The following is a 16654-nucleotide window of genomic DNA, read 5'->3' as shown; positions in this document are numbered from 1 at the left end:
AAAATAATACAAAACAAATTCTTGGGCAGAGAAGGAATATGAAGTAGAGCCCGACTTAACCAGACTTGTTTTTGCAGAGCAGTCCTCCTTTTTAAAAAACAGGCTTTTGCTGCAGTGTGTCAACACAGCAGGTTGAGTTCACCAACTTGAAAACAATGCAAAAATGTTTTACCTCCTGGCAGAGAGAAAAACAACCCTTCTTGGAGTCGGGGCTAATCCCTCCTGCATTCTTGGACTGGGATCTGTGGTGCTTTCTGCCAAAATGGGAGCGGTACAGTTTGGGGAGTCATTTAAGCAGCAGAGTTATACGAATCCGTTGGCTGTGGTGTTTTGCCAAGACCTTCCCGGTTCTTAGTGTTAGACAAAAATAAAGTAGGTGTAGTGCAAAATAAGTAGCTGCTGCTGGATAAGCAACACTATTTCTGTTCTAATATTAAGTTAATATCCCACATGATCTTGCATCGGCTACAAACCTTCTTGAACCTTTTTAAAGAGGTCCTTAAAAACCTCTACTGTGCCCCCCCTGTCTTCTGTCATCTTCATTTGAATTGAATCTTGTTTTTTGAGCCTGTTAAATATTTTGAGTTGATCACTCTGTCCTATTTATGGTCCACCCTTTGTCACACAAGACTCCACCTGCTTAGAACCATTTGGGTAATAAGTGTTAAAATCTGCCGTTTTTCAGGTAATTATGACCTTCTAATAGAGAATCTCTTCTTCCAACTTTCCCTTAGTTTACATTTTTCCCTTTTTACATGTGTATTTGGTTAAGTATGTGGAGTTGAGAGCTTCAGAGAATAAGTGAAAGTGCTGTTCTGCGATTTGATCTTTCCCTCTTTAGACGCCTTACCTTTCTGACATGGTTCTGTGCTCCTGTGGATTAAATGGTACAACCGTGCACTTGTTTCCTCTTTCACTTGGAAGTGTGTCGGTCAACTGAAGGACTTCAACAGCATTCCAGTCTGTCCTTGTGGTGTGTGTGTGTGTGTGTATTTTAAGAGGTGTTGTTAACTTCCATTCATAGCTGCAGCGATGTACGTGCAGTTCAGCCATGCCACACCGTAGCAGTTATGTCATTGTACTGTTTGACCAGCTGTTACACATGACTTGGCACCTGGGAATGGAATCTAAACTGTGTGTACATGCGCACAACCTTCTCCCGGCAGTTTCTGTGTGAGAGACTCGTACTGTGTTCGTGCTGACGTCGGTTTTCTTGCATCAGTGTTGAATTAAGGAAGTGATCTACAGCTTCTGTTCACTTGTTCATTGATTTAAAAAAAACAAGCAGGATTTCAGTTCTCCATTAACTAAAGCTGATCTCTGTTTTGTTTACACAGGCTTACACTGTTGCCATCTGGTGAAAACCTTTATCATTGTCTACTTTTGTGGGACTGAACTAAAATATCAACCCAAATGTGTCCAAGGCATCAAGTATTGACTAAGTATCAAAAGTTGAATGTTTGGCTTATTTGGCTTATTATTTATGTATGAAATAGATGAGCGAACTTTACCGGCTGCATTTGTTTTGTTTTTTTCATTAACATTTATTCATTGAGCGATCAGTGTGCTTCGGGGCGGGCCAATTGATTGCCTCCCATAAATGCCGTGTTGTTGAAAACCTCATGCTTGTTGACTTCAGGGAAGTGAAGAGGAGTTTGGTTGTAAAGTTGACTACAGTGGACATTTGCTGCTGGATATACCAATGAGTTGCAGCCTGCAGACAACATACTGGACTCAGTCTGCAGAACCCTGAAGCCCTGCCCCCGCTGCTCCACACAGCACCATCGCTTGTTTATTCATTTTTAGCATATCCACATTGCACCAACTTAAACACTGCATGTCCTCGGGTCCCCAGAAATGCACCCACAGTGTTGTCGATCAGATGACTAGTTCTCAAGGTATGCAAAGGACATGTACACCTACATGCATATACGGACTAATTCCTTGCTTTATAATTGGATGGGGGGGGAAAAAGGTTTTATTCTTTGAGCTAAGGTGTTTTTAAAAAGTTTTTTAAAAAAGTGTCGGTACTGAAACTTGTGTATCACATTGGGACCATAGTGAATATTTTCAAATGATGCCCAACCATTTAATTGAATCGGCAAACCACTACAATACGGGACCGTGACATCATCAAGCAGCATGTTTGGAGAATATCACTACATAAGACTCTAGAGAAAGCACAATGCATCGTTAGACATCGATTTGAGTTCAAGTAACGGACCAACCGGGCTCCAGAAATCTGGCAGCATATTGTTAACAAAACTACATCCTTGTAGTCAATAATTCACGCAGCTGCAGGAGCTGCTTTTCAATCCACCTTAATCTACTGCTTCACCGAGCAGCTCTTATCACAGTACGTTCAGGGTTTTTTTTTTCATTTCAGTGCCGCACTGCTTATCTCCTGTCACAGTGGAAGATCGCAGGGATAAGAGGCAAACCAGGCCTAGAAGCTGAAATGTTATGGAAGCAAGCATGGTGGGATGAATATGTATGCTGAGATAAAATGTGGTTGCTAATGATGCAAGACGCTCTTGAGTTTGACCTACTGGTGACTGATATTAAAGACTGATATGTCTTATCTGGACATAATTATTTTTGTAATTTTGTTTTTTAATTGACAAAAAAGATCAGGTCAAATGGGTTGAAATTCACTTACACTGTTTTCTTGATATACTAATGGTTGTACGCATGATAAAGCTTGAACGTTTTGCTTCACTTTATTTTCATACTTTTGCATTAGCATCACAGATCACCTCTAGGGTTTCTTAAGCAGCAATTCTTAAATGTATATCCGTTTTTTGTTCTGTATCAAAATAATTCCTTTTGTGCTTTTGTCCACGCAGACATGAGGACGTGTCGTGTGAATGAGTTTAGCTGTGGAGCGGGCTCCACCCAGTGTATCCCCATCTTCTGGAAATGTGACGGAGAGAAGGACTGTGACAACGGAGAGGACGAGGTCAACTGTGGTAGGTGGACAAGCGCACGTTATCATGGGAGGGATATTTGTCCAGAAGTGTGCCAGAGCATTTAGAGCAATCATTTAACATGATGGAATGACAGGCAGCATGTCTTTCCTGCTTGGCTGACCATGTGTTGGATCCACGGTCCATAAACGTGTTTTTCAGAGGACTGGGAGGCCGAGCTGAACCTTCTACCCTAATGGTCTAACTTTAAACTGTGATGACCTGAATGTTCTTAAGGCTTCAAAGTTTATTACCAGGTCATTGCAGTCAGATGACAAAATGGCAAATGCAGTGGGGAAGCTTGTGATTACCCATGTTCAAGTAGGGGTTGTCACTCGCAATGCATATCCATCTAGCTGTGATTTACCCAGAATGCCCTGTGATTAACGAGGACAACCTGGCCGCCATCATCTACATCCTGCTGTGGCTTCTTGATTTGTCCAGATCACGTCATGCTCTTTTGATTGATGAACACTTGAAGGCAAAGGCCTGACCTACGATGTGGCCACAAGACACTTTCTGACCTTGAGTTGACAAGGAGCGGCTGTACACAATTAGCCTGCCTATTAGCACTATGGATTATGGGATACTGAGAGCTGCAAAAAAAAAATGCTGTCCTGCAAATTCAAGTGAATGAATGCCACATAATTATAGATTTTTGAAATTGGACTTTCTGCACTTTTGCAGCAGATCCATCATCTGGCCTTGAATACTGAAACGGACGCCCCTGTAGCACCTGATTCACAAAATACATTTCAGATTAAATCCTTCTGAGCTGCAGCTGTGCTCAATACCCTTCTGTCTGATTCATATTGTCCAGTGACTGAAACCTTTTTGCACAAACACGAGGCTTGTTGTGGCTTGGAGTACAATGATACATTTTTTTTCCAGAAGTGATCAAAGTACTACTTAAGAGTAACAGCTGTTTGGTACTCGAGCAGTGAAACACTTTCATGGATATGTGCATCAATTACTTTCTCATCCTCTAGCTGTTTATCCTTAACACTGTGCAGCATAAACACACTAACAGCCTGTTGTGCAAAGCATGGAGCGCTGCCTAGATAACTATAAACTAAAATAATTGGATCGGACAGAAAACGCTAAAGCTGCCTGTAGCATGCTGCTAAATTGTCTCCATTCATTTTCTAAGCAAGGCAGTCCAGAGGCCCCTCTCCCCAGAACCGCTTTTCCAGCTCCGCCTGCCAGATCAGAAATATGCATTTTAAATGAAGGCAAAATTAGTTTTATGTAGAATTTTAACATGACCATATGAATACTTAGTTAATGAGTAATGATTAATATTGGGTTTCTACGGTTTACATGTCTGATGATCCCATCAATGAATGCCGTTATAACACGTCAATGTTGAGTACAAGGAGCTATGTCAGGACTGATGCCAGTGCTGTATATCGCATTTGTGCATCATTGATATGTATATTTCAATACTGAAGCAGAATATACTACTAGTTTGTCTGGTCTTCTTTGGCTGAAGATGCTAATCAGCTGCTTAGAATGAGGACACATGTTGTCAACTTTGTTTATATTAAGTCTCTTTTTTTGGAAATGGATGTCATCCAGCCACAATCCCCTTGCGGGGCAGGCCTTATCATCCATGGGTTTGTTTTGCGGTTTGGCCCATTCATAGATCTGCTTTGGGCAAGGGGGTTTTCCACAATATTGTCTCAATGTCATTGTATGCTGTAGCATTTGATTTCCCTTCATTGCAACAATAGATAACGATTACAGTTGGCACTATTCAGGCAGGTCGTGTTTTCAGGTCACCTGCCAAAACCAAATTCATTCATCAGATGCCAAATGTTAAACAAGTTTCCACGACTTCACCGTTCAACTGAAGTTTTGCGTGACTTTGAATCATGCATAAATCATGCATGGTAAGCTCAGGCTTGTGTGCTGCTGCTCATCCATGCAAACACATAACATGAAGCTTCTGACACTGTTGTTGTGCTGACATGGCTTCCTGGGCCGTTTGCAACTATGTAGTTAGTGTTCCAACTGTAATGTGCTGTGATTTTTACTTGACTTTCTGCAACCTACCCCTTCACCGCAGAGCTGTTAACGTTTCTGCAGTAACAGCACTTCTGTTTGACCGGGGAGATACACATTTCAGGGCTCCAGACTGCACCCAAATGGGCATATTGAGCTAATATCACTCTAGGATGGGTGGTTTAATTTACTATAACAGTACATTGCATTCCATGTACTTATAAGTAAATATAGTTAAGTAAAGTACAATGTTTCCCTGGAATGTAGCGTCAAATATGTACAGTAGGTAATCCTAATAAAGGGTTCGACCAAATCATGAGTTGGTATGACCAGTTGAGAAAGCGGCACCAGTGCTACCAGTTGTAAAGTTGGAGCCCTGAATTTGACAAACTGACTTGCAGTTTTCCTATGACCGCATCACTGGGCTTCAGTATAATTCTACTGCAAAGTGAAGATGCATGGATGCTCGTTTGACTTCATGCAACAAAAATGTAAATGACCACCCAGAAAGACTGTTGATATACTCGGTCACACAGCGATAGCAGTCTTGGGTCACAAACACAAATTCTTCATGGTATAGACACATTTTGGGATTGTCTTAGGAATTTGCTGATGGGCACATAAGCAATCGGACTATAATTATCTTGTAAAATGGCTTGTGACCTTGTGCTTGTTGTAAATAGTCTGCCTTAACTCCCTCCAGGTAACATCACCTGTGCTCCAAATGAGTTCACGTGTGCAAGTGGCCGCTGCATCTCCCGTAACTTTGTGTGCAACGGCGAGGACGACTGTGGCGACGGCTCTGATGAGGTGGAGTGTGCGCCGTCGTCATGTGGACCCAGTGAGTTCCAGTGTGGAAACTCATCGTGCATCCCGGCCAGCTGGGTGTGTGATGACGACGTGGACTGCCAGGTAAGAGGATGCACAATAAAATGAACACACACACATTCTGAAAAACAAATTACCAGTTGTGGAAATGCTTATTAAGAAATTACAGACTGACTCATTTTTACTTGGCCTGGCTAATGATCCATGAATCGGAGCCGTGCCCCTTTTTATTTCAGTCATGCAATTATTATTGCATCAGATTTGGACAGCAAAATTCTGAGAAGCCTGATTGGATGGTTGACAAAAACCACTGAATACACTAGAGGAGCGTGACAAGAACATGTAGGATCGGATGTTTGGCTCAGCCAGCCTAAATTCTCCCTGCAGGACTTTCCAGGGCCTTGGGAGGCAAAAGCTCTGTCCCCTCTTGTCTCGAGCCCAGTCTCGAAAGACTTCTGCAAGAGCATATACTTGTCATTTGGATAGTTTTGCCGAAGGTGCAGTCAATGTTTTGGCTCAATTTGCGGTCTCAGGAAGTAGAGCAAACATGTAATTCATGTTTCTTCTCTCTGAATTTGAATCTGGGCTGAGTAGGTTGGCAGAAGAGGAGCGCAAGTGTATCTGGCACAGTTTTCACCCACTGGCAAGGTGTGTGGATCAGGGGAAGCAGTTCCACCCTCATCTCTGGTGACCTCAGTTTTACCAAGCGTGCGTGCGTGTGTGCGTGTGTGCGTGTGTGCGTGTGTGCGTGTGCGTGCGCGTGCGTGCGTGCGTGCGTGCGTGCGTGCGTGCGTGCGTGCGTGTGTGTGAGAGACAGCCTCTCGCTCTGTCTATTGTCCTCCCCATAGAAACGCTCTCTGAAATGTCAGATCTCGCCTCTGGTTAGAGAAGTTGTTGTTGTTGGAGTTTACAATAAACTCTGCCCTCATCCTCCCCCTCCTTACTTTGCACAAGGCTCAGCATCCACCTGTGTTTTCGTTCTCTCAGAGAAAGCACAAGCAGGTGGTTATCATTTTTATTTTTATTTTTTTTTATTTTTACGCCTCTTGTAGCAGCTTCAGTAGTGACCAGAGGCATTATGGCTATTCTCATAAACACGATATCTCAGGAAACCCTGGAGGGGATTTCTTCACTTGGACACAAGGATGACTTTATTAGAATTAGGTGGTCAAAGTTCACTGTGCCCTCACAAAACACCTTTTTAGTCATAACACAAGAATTCATATGCCAAGTATGACGATGCAGCTGGACAGGTTGGCAAAGGCAGAAATTCCAGTCTGTTCATTTTCAAGATTTGAAATCATTTTAAATCCAAGTACATTCAAATGCAAAGCAGTACAGAGTAAAAGTCAAATAGAGCAATAGAGCCCCCCCCACACATACACACACACACACACACACACACCTTTTTATTTATTATTTTTTTATTTTAGATTTTGCCTCACTCTATTGAACTGTCCAGTATATCATCCTTGGGCACACAAACCGGTTCTGCAAGTTTAGTATTCACACCACCCTGTGGTTATAGACCTGACACACACACACACACACACACACACACTCACACACACACACACCCTACACGTTTCCTCACACAACAGAGTAGTCTGTAATTAGTCTGTTACCTGTTAATTGGCTGTGTGGTTAGCACTGTGACATGCTTTCAGGAAAATGAAACCAACAAACTGAGGCTCACACCCACCAGTATTTAACTCGCGGTCATTGTTGTACGTTCTTATGCTCCGTCTCACCCAGCCAGTCCTGCTTCTAGTGTTGACAGTCATGGCGCTACAAACGCAATCACTTCATCACGCGTTAATCTGCTCCCACATGAGTCGGTGACTTACTGAGATGATGAAAGTGTGAGAAACTCTTCCCACTGCTCCTCTTAATCCCATTCCATCCACTGCCAAGTTTTGATTCTGGTTAGAGTGGAACTCATCTGTGAGATCTGAGTACTTAAAGCTGTCCCCCCGTGTCACCTGTAAGTTCTGTGAATGAAGCCGGCGCTTGCCTTTGGTGGCCGATATCTGTGTAGTGTGTAGTTTTAATGTGCTTAATATGTGATGGTTGACATACCAGGCATGCCAACAAATCGGAGAGAAACTCAGATTACAACAAAGAGGGAGTGTCTTCATTCACTGTACAGGTAGACATTACTCCACTGTCTTTATATAGCAAATAGTAGTTTGCTGCTGCATTAATGCTCTGAATCTGATATATTGTTTTATTATTGAAGAAAAAGATCAACCTGCTGATCTCATACTTTTTGTCCATTAGGACACATTTAACCCGGTACTTCCCTTTTATAAACATTAGGAAATCATGGGGTTAACATGATTATATTAACTTTAAGATGTGCTGTTTTGCGATCTGATGCTATTTGTAAGTTTAGAGTGCTAAACTTAGTTTTTCAGTCTAATCAAATTCTCGTGTCTGTCCCCCCCAGGACCAGTCCGATGAGTCTCCGTCTCGTTGCGGCCGTCACCCGACGCCGCCAGCCAAGTGTTCGTCCAGTGAGATGCAGTGCCGCTCAGGAGAGTGTATACACAAGAAGTGGAGGTGTGATGGAGACTCTGACTGCAAGGACGGCAGCGACGAAGCCAACTGCCGTACGTACAGACCAGCTGTCATCACATTAATCATTAATCGCATTCATCTGTTACCTCGGCAGATTGATTGGTGGTTTTAAACTTAGTATTTGTTGATCTTCCTTTTAGTGATAATGCTTAAGATTGCCAACAGTCAGTAATAGACATGCAATTGGGAGTTTTGGGATGTGACATTGGCCTGAAATAAAAAAAAATACATAAATAAAAGTTGACGCGGATTACATTTTATATCATTCACAATCAACTTTACTGTGTTTGGATATTCCCAAACCATGCACATTATTTGATAAAGGACTTAAGTTATTGATCCGCCATTAAAATGGTTGTTTGATGTGTGATTTGAATGAACAAAATCATTGTTTCAGCCTTCGTTCACGTGTAACTTTGTCTGTGTGTCCCTGGCAGCTGCACGCACTTGTGGACCGGACCAGTTCAAATGTGACGATGGGAAGTGCATCGTGGGCAGCAGACAGTGTAACGGCCACAGAGACTGCTCTGATGGATCAGATGAGGTCAACTGCAAAAACAGTACGTGCTCCGTGTGTTTGCAGATTTGCAAATTACTTTTGTATTTATTTATGTACCCTTTGGGCATTGTCAGGTGAATCAGAAGAATTTTACTTTCGGCTCACTCTGTTTTGGTGAATACATTGTGTTCGGATTGTCTCTTTGCTCTGAGTGATGTGATGTCTGACAGGCTTTTTTTTCTTTTTCAACAATCCACTGCTGTGTTGTATTTGTGTGCTCATCTAGAAGAAAATGTACCAAAAAAAAGGGTTTGTTTGTTCTTGTTCGGAGGAGTGACACGTTTGTTGTGGATTTAGACTGCTGAGAGGATCATCACTGTTCACAGCTACTGCCATTGTGAGAACAGAAGATCTTCAACTGGTTTTCTTGGTGACGCTCAAACGTCATGTTTTTCTTACCTGCAAGGCTATACACAATATCCGATTATCTCACACGTTCAAGCCTGGAATCAGTCTCTGGCATGCTGAAGTGTATATGAAGTTGTAAAGTTTGAAGCTTTAGTAAACATGTCAACCTTAAAGAAATAGACTTGATTGTTAATTTCAAAAAAGCAAATAATTTGAGGTGAGATAAGATCAGTACTGCACTCATGTCTTTTGTCTTATTTACAGTGATGACTAGCTTAGCATGAAGACTTGAAACCGCTAGTCTGGCCCTGTAAAACGCAGGAAAGCACCTAATGGAGAAGCTGGCCTGTATCCTAGGAAGGTGTTGTATTTAAACTGTCTCATATGAGCAGTTATTCCTCTGAACACAGAACTCTTTGCATCTCTCCACAGTGACTCAGTGTAACGGACCAGAGAAGTTCAAGTGTCGCAGCGGGGAGTGCATCGAGATGAGCAAAGTGTGCAACAAGGCCAGAGACTGTCCTGACTGGAGCGACGAACCCATCAAGGAATGCAGTGAGTTAAACTTTGTCAAATATCTAATGTTTATCTAAAGCCGGAAACATTTTAACACGGGTCCATGATGATTTATTTTCAAGGTCTGGTCCTTGAAAAAAGTCATTCCAAAATCTGATATTTGATCAACTGATCCCAACTGAGTTGCAGAACAAATTTAGATTTGATCGTGTTGTATTTTTGTAAATTCTTTCACGTTTGCAGTAGAATCTGTGTAAATAGAAATGATCTTTTAGTTTCGAGCTGTGAGCATCCCAGTGTTTTGTAATCTGCATGTCTTGTCGTGCTTCCCGAGCGACCGGCTCTAAATGTCAGCAACATGAAACGGTTTGAACTAGCTGGAGTTCCCAGAATGCTGATTCTGTACATTGGCGTGATGCACCAAAGTGAAGAAAAGGAGGAGGACGGGTCACACTGTTCAGCAGATAGATTGCTTTTTCGTTAGTTCACTTGTCTGTTGTCATGGGCAGGGAAGTGTCCGTACCTGAAAGAAGAGTTTAATTTGGGCAAACACAATAAAACTACATGGCATTCCTCTTTTTTTGCATATTGATTTCTACTGATAATGTGGATTTTCATTTGAAATTCCACCTCGTGCAGCTTTAAAGAGTCCTGCGTTTCAGGAGAACAAACAGTACTTCTAAATAATTCTCTTTCATGGATCAAAGAACTCGGCCAAATTATGCTTTCCACAATCAGAGACACTGAATGCCTGAGTCTGAATTGTACCACAGTTCAGTGAAAAAGCTTGATCCATTAAATTGATCATTTCCATGATATGCCAAAAAGCTGAAGCTTTTTTTTTATGTAATGTTGTACAGCTGGTGATGAACTGAATAATATTGGTGCATTGCCTGCTTTTATTGAATTGAAAGAAGGGACTTTTTTTTTAGTCTTTTAGACCGACTCAATCAGCCACACAAAATAACATTACAAAATCCTCAGTTTGAGTCCAGACTCTGATCTCTGTCACATGTGAACTGTCAAAATGCCTTTATGAAACAAGTGCAACATGTTTTTTCGTATTAAGGATTGTATCTACGGTTTGTGTGTTTTGCTTGCATGATAACTCTCACAGCTACAACAAATCCCAGTTTTGTGTGCTTTCAGATCTAAACGAGTGTCTCCTGAACAACGGTGGCTGCTCTCACATCTGCAAAGACATGGTGATTGGCTTTGAGTGTGACTGCACACCTGGACTTCAGCTCATTGACCACAAGACCTGCGGAGGTAGGCCATCTTTCCTTTGCATTGGGTTCAATTCATAATTGTCGGTATTTACCGTTTTTATTTTAAAAAGAAAAAAGAGCAAAGAAAGAAAAATATATAAAATATATTCAAATTTAAATTTTGTTCATTTATCGTATAAGAAATACGACAAAAGCATTTGGTATGTCCCTAGTCAGCGACGTTTCAACATTACCACATACCCCCCCAGTAAAAATCACCCCATTGTTGTTCACTGACGTGCTTCTGTTTCTTGGCAGCCATAAACCTCGGTTGTATGGAAAGTGGATCAGACAGAACTGTCAGCTCTTTAAACATCTCAAGTGCTCAGAATGAATCCAAAATCACAATGTCTTGTCAGGTTATTGTTCTTTATGGTTGGAAAAAGAAAACCTCAACACTGGAGAGAATCTGAGCCTGAAGATGTTTTCTTTGTCTCAGAAATCCTTAATCCAACAGACTGGGTGAGACGGTTGGTGTTGTGCCTTGACTACTGATTTTTTTAAACATTTTTATTGTACATTCTGGCCTCAGTTGCGTGTCATGTAATTGACAGTGTAATGTAATTTTTTAAGTACAAATCCTCTCGGTAATGTTCAGCAGGTGCTGATCCGGCCGAGTTTTGCTCTTGAGCCAATCTCTGCTTTGGATATTGGGAAATGTGTGTAATCCCACTGGTAGCTCAGGTATAAAATAACCACTGAAACATCTGCATATTTACATGTAATGCTGTTGAGAGCAGCTTGTTGCTAAAACATATAGGTATAATTTTTTAATTTGTCTATCCCAAACTCACGTTGGTTCACAATGGACTTGGGAGATCTTCACCATAGTTGTATCCATGTATTGACACATTGACAGGTGTCCACTTCATGAGTAGTTTACTTTAGCAGTAGGAGTAATAGCTGTAGCAAGGCCAGGACATCCCTGCTCGTTTAAAACCTTAATAATTAACAACCACATGGATAAGATACTGCAGAGACATTCCTGTGTCAAAGAATGGGCCTTTCATCACGACAGGGTAGCTTTGAATCAACGTCCTTAGAGACCCGTCTCACAGATTGACTTCTACACCCCCATCTAGTGAAAATAGTAAATCTGATGTTCTCTAGCCCAAGTTTGGACTTCACAGCCCTCACAGAAAGACCTTTTTACAAGATGACTTAATTAACCACCCATGACCTCCTGAGGTCACTCCAGCAGTGAGATGCGTTTGGACAGATGTTCTGTAAGAGACTGATAACATGCTCCAGGAATTAATGCAGCAAGCGTAAATTGACTTTCAGGCAACGCTTGTTTATTGCCCTTTGTCAGATCAGACACATAACCTGTCCCCCACACATCGTTAGCCAAGGGCTAAGTCGTAAAGCTCGGAGCTGCAGGGATTTTATGTTGCGTGCAATTTTCTTGATTAGGTCTGAATTATAGTGAATTGGTCCTAAAATTGTTTTTTGTTTTTGTTGTTTAACGGAATGTGTCGTAGTAGATCAAACTGACAAGTAAGGTAAAGGCAGTTTTAATGCCGTGCCTGCTGTGTGGTCACATTGCCATCACACAACCATCTCTGGGAAGGTCTTTGTAAAAATAATCATCCAATAAGCCAAATAATCAACCCAAATGGTTTGTGATTGCAGCAGAGCCATTTGCAAACTTCTGATTGCCCAATTAAAGTACCCAGCAGATTTTCTTATTAAAGGTGTTGGATCCTCGCTCTCTCTCTCTCTCTCTCTGCAGACATCAATGAGTGTCTGAATCCCGGCATCTGCAGTCAGATCTGCATCAACCTGAAGGGCGGATACAAGTGCGAATGCCACAACGGTTACCAGATGGATCCGACCACCGGAGTCTGCAAGGCTGTCGGTGAGTCAACAGCTGGGAATACAGATACCTGAAATATGAGATACTGAAGTATTACTCCAAATGTTTACTGCATTTTTCCCATCTCAGGCTTTAACTTGATTTCTGCTCAAGAAAACGATGACAGAATTGTACAGTAGAGCATCTATGTGGATGTCTTTAGAAGCACCACAGTGAGCTGCACCACAGGCTCCTGTTAAATTATTTGGTTTGACTGAAACTGCTGTTGCATTGATATGAGTGGATAAATAGTGGAGACACTTCTCAGTACAACCAATTACAATGTAGCTAGACAAAATATTAAATGGCTTTCAAGTCAATTGTAACATTATGACCTATTGTTGCTCCTTTTAATTTTAGATAGGTCACTTAGCTGGCATTTGAGTGGGTAATGCAACTTTCAACTCATGAAGTCCTGGAAAATGACAGAATTACCAAAATGTCCTGAAAAACAATCGCTTGTTATAAAAAAGCGATTTTTTGTAATTTGCCGTCATAGTTAAATTGCAGCTGTGTAAATTGTTTGATACCCCACTGGCCTCATTGTGAGCACAGACCGACCTTATGCATGAATAAATCATTTTAATAATGGCATTTCTTGAAGGAGACCTGCGTAGGGAATATTGTTAGTATTTTATTAAAAACAAGAATTTGAGTAATGGTGAAAAATGCACATCATATGTTGGTGTGGTAGAGAGATATTTTTTAACCCACACACTACAAGCTTCCTACACAATGAAGTCCATAATTAACCAGAGGATTAATAGCTTAAATCTTAAAAGCAGATTTGTTAATCCCAGCGTGGGCAACTACACGAGTAAAGTGACCAAAATCCTCTCTTTAGTGAGAGCTGGGTTGAGAAAACAAAAGAGATCAAAATAACCCCAGGTTGTAGGAATGAACCTCACATATGTGACCATCATAAAGGGCTCTGGTGTTGTGCTGCCACTGGAGATGTCATCCCCTCGTGTGCTGATCACATGCTGTTTGCTCTTTTCTGCATAAGGAGACTTTTGTTCTGCCTGTTGACAAAGACCATCACTGTATCCATCAGGTGGTTTGTTTTTCTAAACGTGATGGATTACTATTGCATTGCACCACATTAATCTTAAAGGACCATACCATTTAATTCTGACTTCTCTTTAACGACGAGGTGAGTTTTAACTAACCTTGACATTTAGTAACACTGGCATGGTCCTTTTTTAATCTTATTAAAAATCACCATTTGGACTTTTTACTCAGAATTGGACAACAAATTGGTTATTGGGTTGCTCAGTTCAGACAGATTCTGGGTGACATGAGACTTGGATCTTAAACATTTAAATCCACTAATCATATCTAAAAGGTCTCCAGCAAGTGGAACAGCAACCTGAGGAACACTTGGAAGACATGAGTTGTCAGATTGACCTTCTCCATCTCTAACCATGTCTCTCCTGACCTCAGGTAAGGAGCCCTCCCTGATCTTCACTAATCGCCGAGACGTCCGTCGTCTGGGTCTGGAGAGGAAGGAGTACACTCAGATCGTGGAGCAGCAGAGGAACACAGTGGCTCTGGATGCAGACTTTGACCAGCAGACCATCTTCTGGGCTGACTTGGGCCAGAGGGCTATTTATAGGTAACACACGCACCCCAAACAGAGGCATGTGAGGGAACACAGCAGAGCACAAAGAAGCTGCATGGTTTGCCAGGAAATGTGGTAGATCCCCTAGTGAATCTTCATTTAGCACCAGCAGGTCAAAGTTGTCCTGTGACATCAATGTCTTTTAGTTAAAGTGTGTTTACTGTTGTTTATATCGGGCTTTTGGAGGTTTTGTGGGAAATAAAGCCAGAGGAGTTTAAACTAATGTGGACATGTGACTGTTCAACTGACGACTTCCTCCTCACAGCACTGTGCTGGACAAACGAGGGGACGTCGGCACCCACAACAAAGCCATTGACAACGTCCAGACTCCTGTGGGAATTGCCGTGGACTGGATCTATAAGAACCTGTACTGGTCTGATCTCGGCACCAAAACCATTTCTGTAGCCAACTTCAACGGAACCAAACAGAAAATTCTGTTCAACAGAGGCCTCAAAGAACCAGCATCCATCGCTGTGGATCCGCTGTCTGGGTGGGTTGATTTGAGGTTTGATTTGAGGTTTTTATCTTAACTTGACAACGTAAATATACAGATCTGATGTCTGTGGTGGTCCTGTAGGTTTCTGTACTGGTCTGACTGGGGGGAGCCTGCCAAGATTGAGAAATCTGGTATGAACGGCGTGGACAGACAGGTTCTGGTGGCGACGGACATCCAATGGCCAAATGGAATCACCCTGGGTAAGACACACACACACACACACACACACACACGCACGCACACACACACACACACACACACACACACACACACACACACACCCCCTCCCTCTGGAAAAGGAACCTTAGTACCTTTATCTCATAAAATCATTCATGGACAAATTCCTCATAGAAGATTCACAGACAAATTTCAGGGAAATGACCAAAATGGATCGAAGCTTTAATGATTTTTGGCCACATCGATGGTCTTTTTATTCTCTGGGTGGTCAAAAGGAGAAATGGAGGTAATCACTGGGGCAGGTTTTGGGGGGTTTGAGCACTTCTTTTCAATATCTGAACTTAAAATCCAATATGGAGGAACCGTATGCACATGGTATATTTGTAGTAATCTTTTGTGGTTCTTATTGTAGCTTTATTACTGCATGTGTTATTTAATGAAGTGAAATACTATCAAACGTCGTATAATGAAATGGTTCCTTTGTTTGGTTTCTTCTCCCATGCTGTGGAAATGTAATCGATTTGTCCTCGTTAATGAAATGTTGTATTGATTTAGATTTTCTCTCTCCCCTGTTCTTTTATCCTTACCTCTGCCCGCCATCTTCTTTCTGTCCTCTCCCGTATTCTCTATTCTTCATCTCCCTGGTCTCATTTCCTGTCAACATACTTTATTCAATTTTCATCTGGGCCTCTCCCCATCACTCCTTTCCTTTTTCTTGCCTTGTGTAATTATTTTGTACCTCCTGTCTTTTCTGCCCACTCTCCATCCCTCCCATTTATTATCTATTCTTCTGTTATTTCTTCTCCCTCTTCCATATCTCGCCTCATCGCATGCTCTCCTCTCCGGTTTCTTCTTGCGCTCCGTTTTCCTTCCAGATCTCATCAAAGGCCGGTTGTACTGGGTGGACTCTAAGTTGCACATGCTCTGTAGTGTCGACCTGAACGGAGATAACAGGAAGAAAGTACTCCAGTCTCCAGACTACCTGGCTCATCCCTTCGCTCTCACTGTGTTTGAGGTATTGCTCCTGTTTTTAATCCGTTGAGTGTATAATAACATGTTTTGTAACAGAAGATGGTTTTGGCCATATTGCCGAACCCTATATACACATAATGGCGTTCGACATGATATGAACTAGTTACGTTTGCAGTAACTAAACGGATTTGGACTTCCTGGACGTCATTATTTAAACCAGAATAAGTTTAATTTAGAAACTGCAGATAACAAAATGAAAAGGCGTTAACTGGCTGGGATCAATCTGGGATTTACCGTCGCCATGGCCAGAGGAATCGCCTAGGCTGTGTTTAGGCGAGGTGGCTCTTTCATTCTGACATCGTTGGCATCTGCAGTCCCAGTGATATCCCCACTGGGACTCGGGACATTTGGTTTAGTACATCCTGGCACACACTCTCTGGCATCTAAAGACGACGTGTCCATGC

At 42.0% G+C, this 16654-nt stretch overlaps 1 protein-coding gene across 2 annotated transcripts in view; it reads left to right on the top strand.

Annotated features, from left to right (window-relative positions):
* Nucleotides 1-16654, top strand: part of vldlr (very low density lipoprotein receptor) — a 41304-nt gene that overhangs the window by 13871 nt on the left and 10779 nt on the right. For both annotated transcript variants that reach the window (XM_084035712.1, XM_084035713.1), the window contains exons 4-14: nt 2847-2969; nt 5674-5882; nt 8248-8410; nt 8816-8938; nt 9718-9840; nt 10951-11070; nt 12802-12927; nt 14368-14539; nt 14811-15035; nt 15123-15241; nt 16094-16233. In XM_084035712.1, the coding sequence (XP_083891838.1) occupies nt 2847-2969; nt 5674-5882; nt 8248-8410; nt 8816-8938; nt 9718-9840; nt 10951-11070; nt 12802-12927; nt 14368-14539; nt 14811-15035; nt 15123-15241; nt 16094-16233 (1643 nt within the window). The remainder of the gene's footprint in view (nt 1-2846; nt 2970-5673; nt 5883-8247; nt 8411-8815; nt 8939-9717; nt 9841-10950; nt 11071-12801; nt 12928-14367; nt 14540-14810; nt 15036-15122; nt 15242-16093; nt 16234-16654) is intronic.

Source organism: Eutrigla gurnardus, assembly GCF_963514095.1.
Source record: "Eutrigla gurnardus genome assembly, chromosome: 19".
NCBI lineage: Eukaryota > Metazoa > Chordata > Actinopteri > Perciformes > Triglidae > Eutrigla > Eutrigla gurnardus.
The sequence above is the reverse complement of the archived record's forward strand: the minus strand, read 5'-3'. Positions and strand labels throughout refer to the sequence as shown.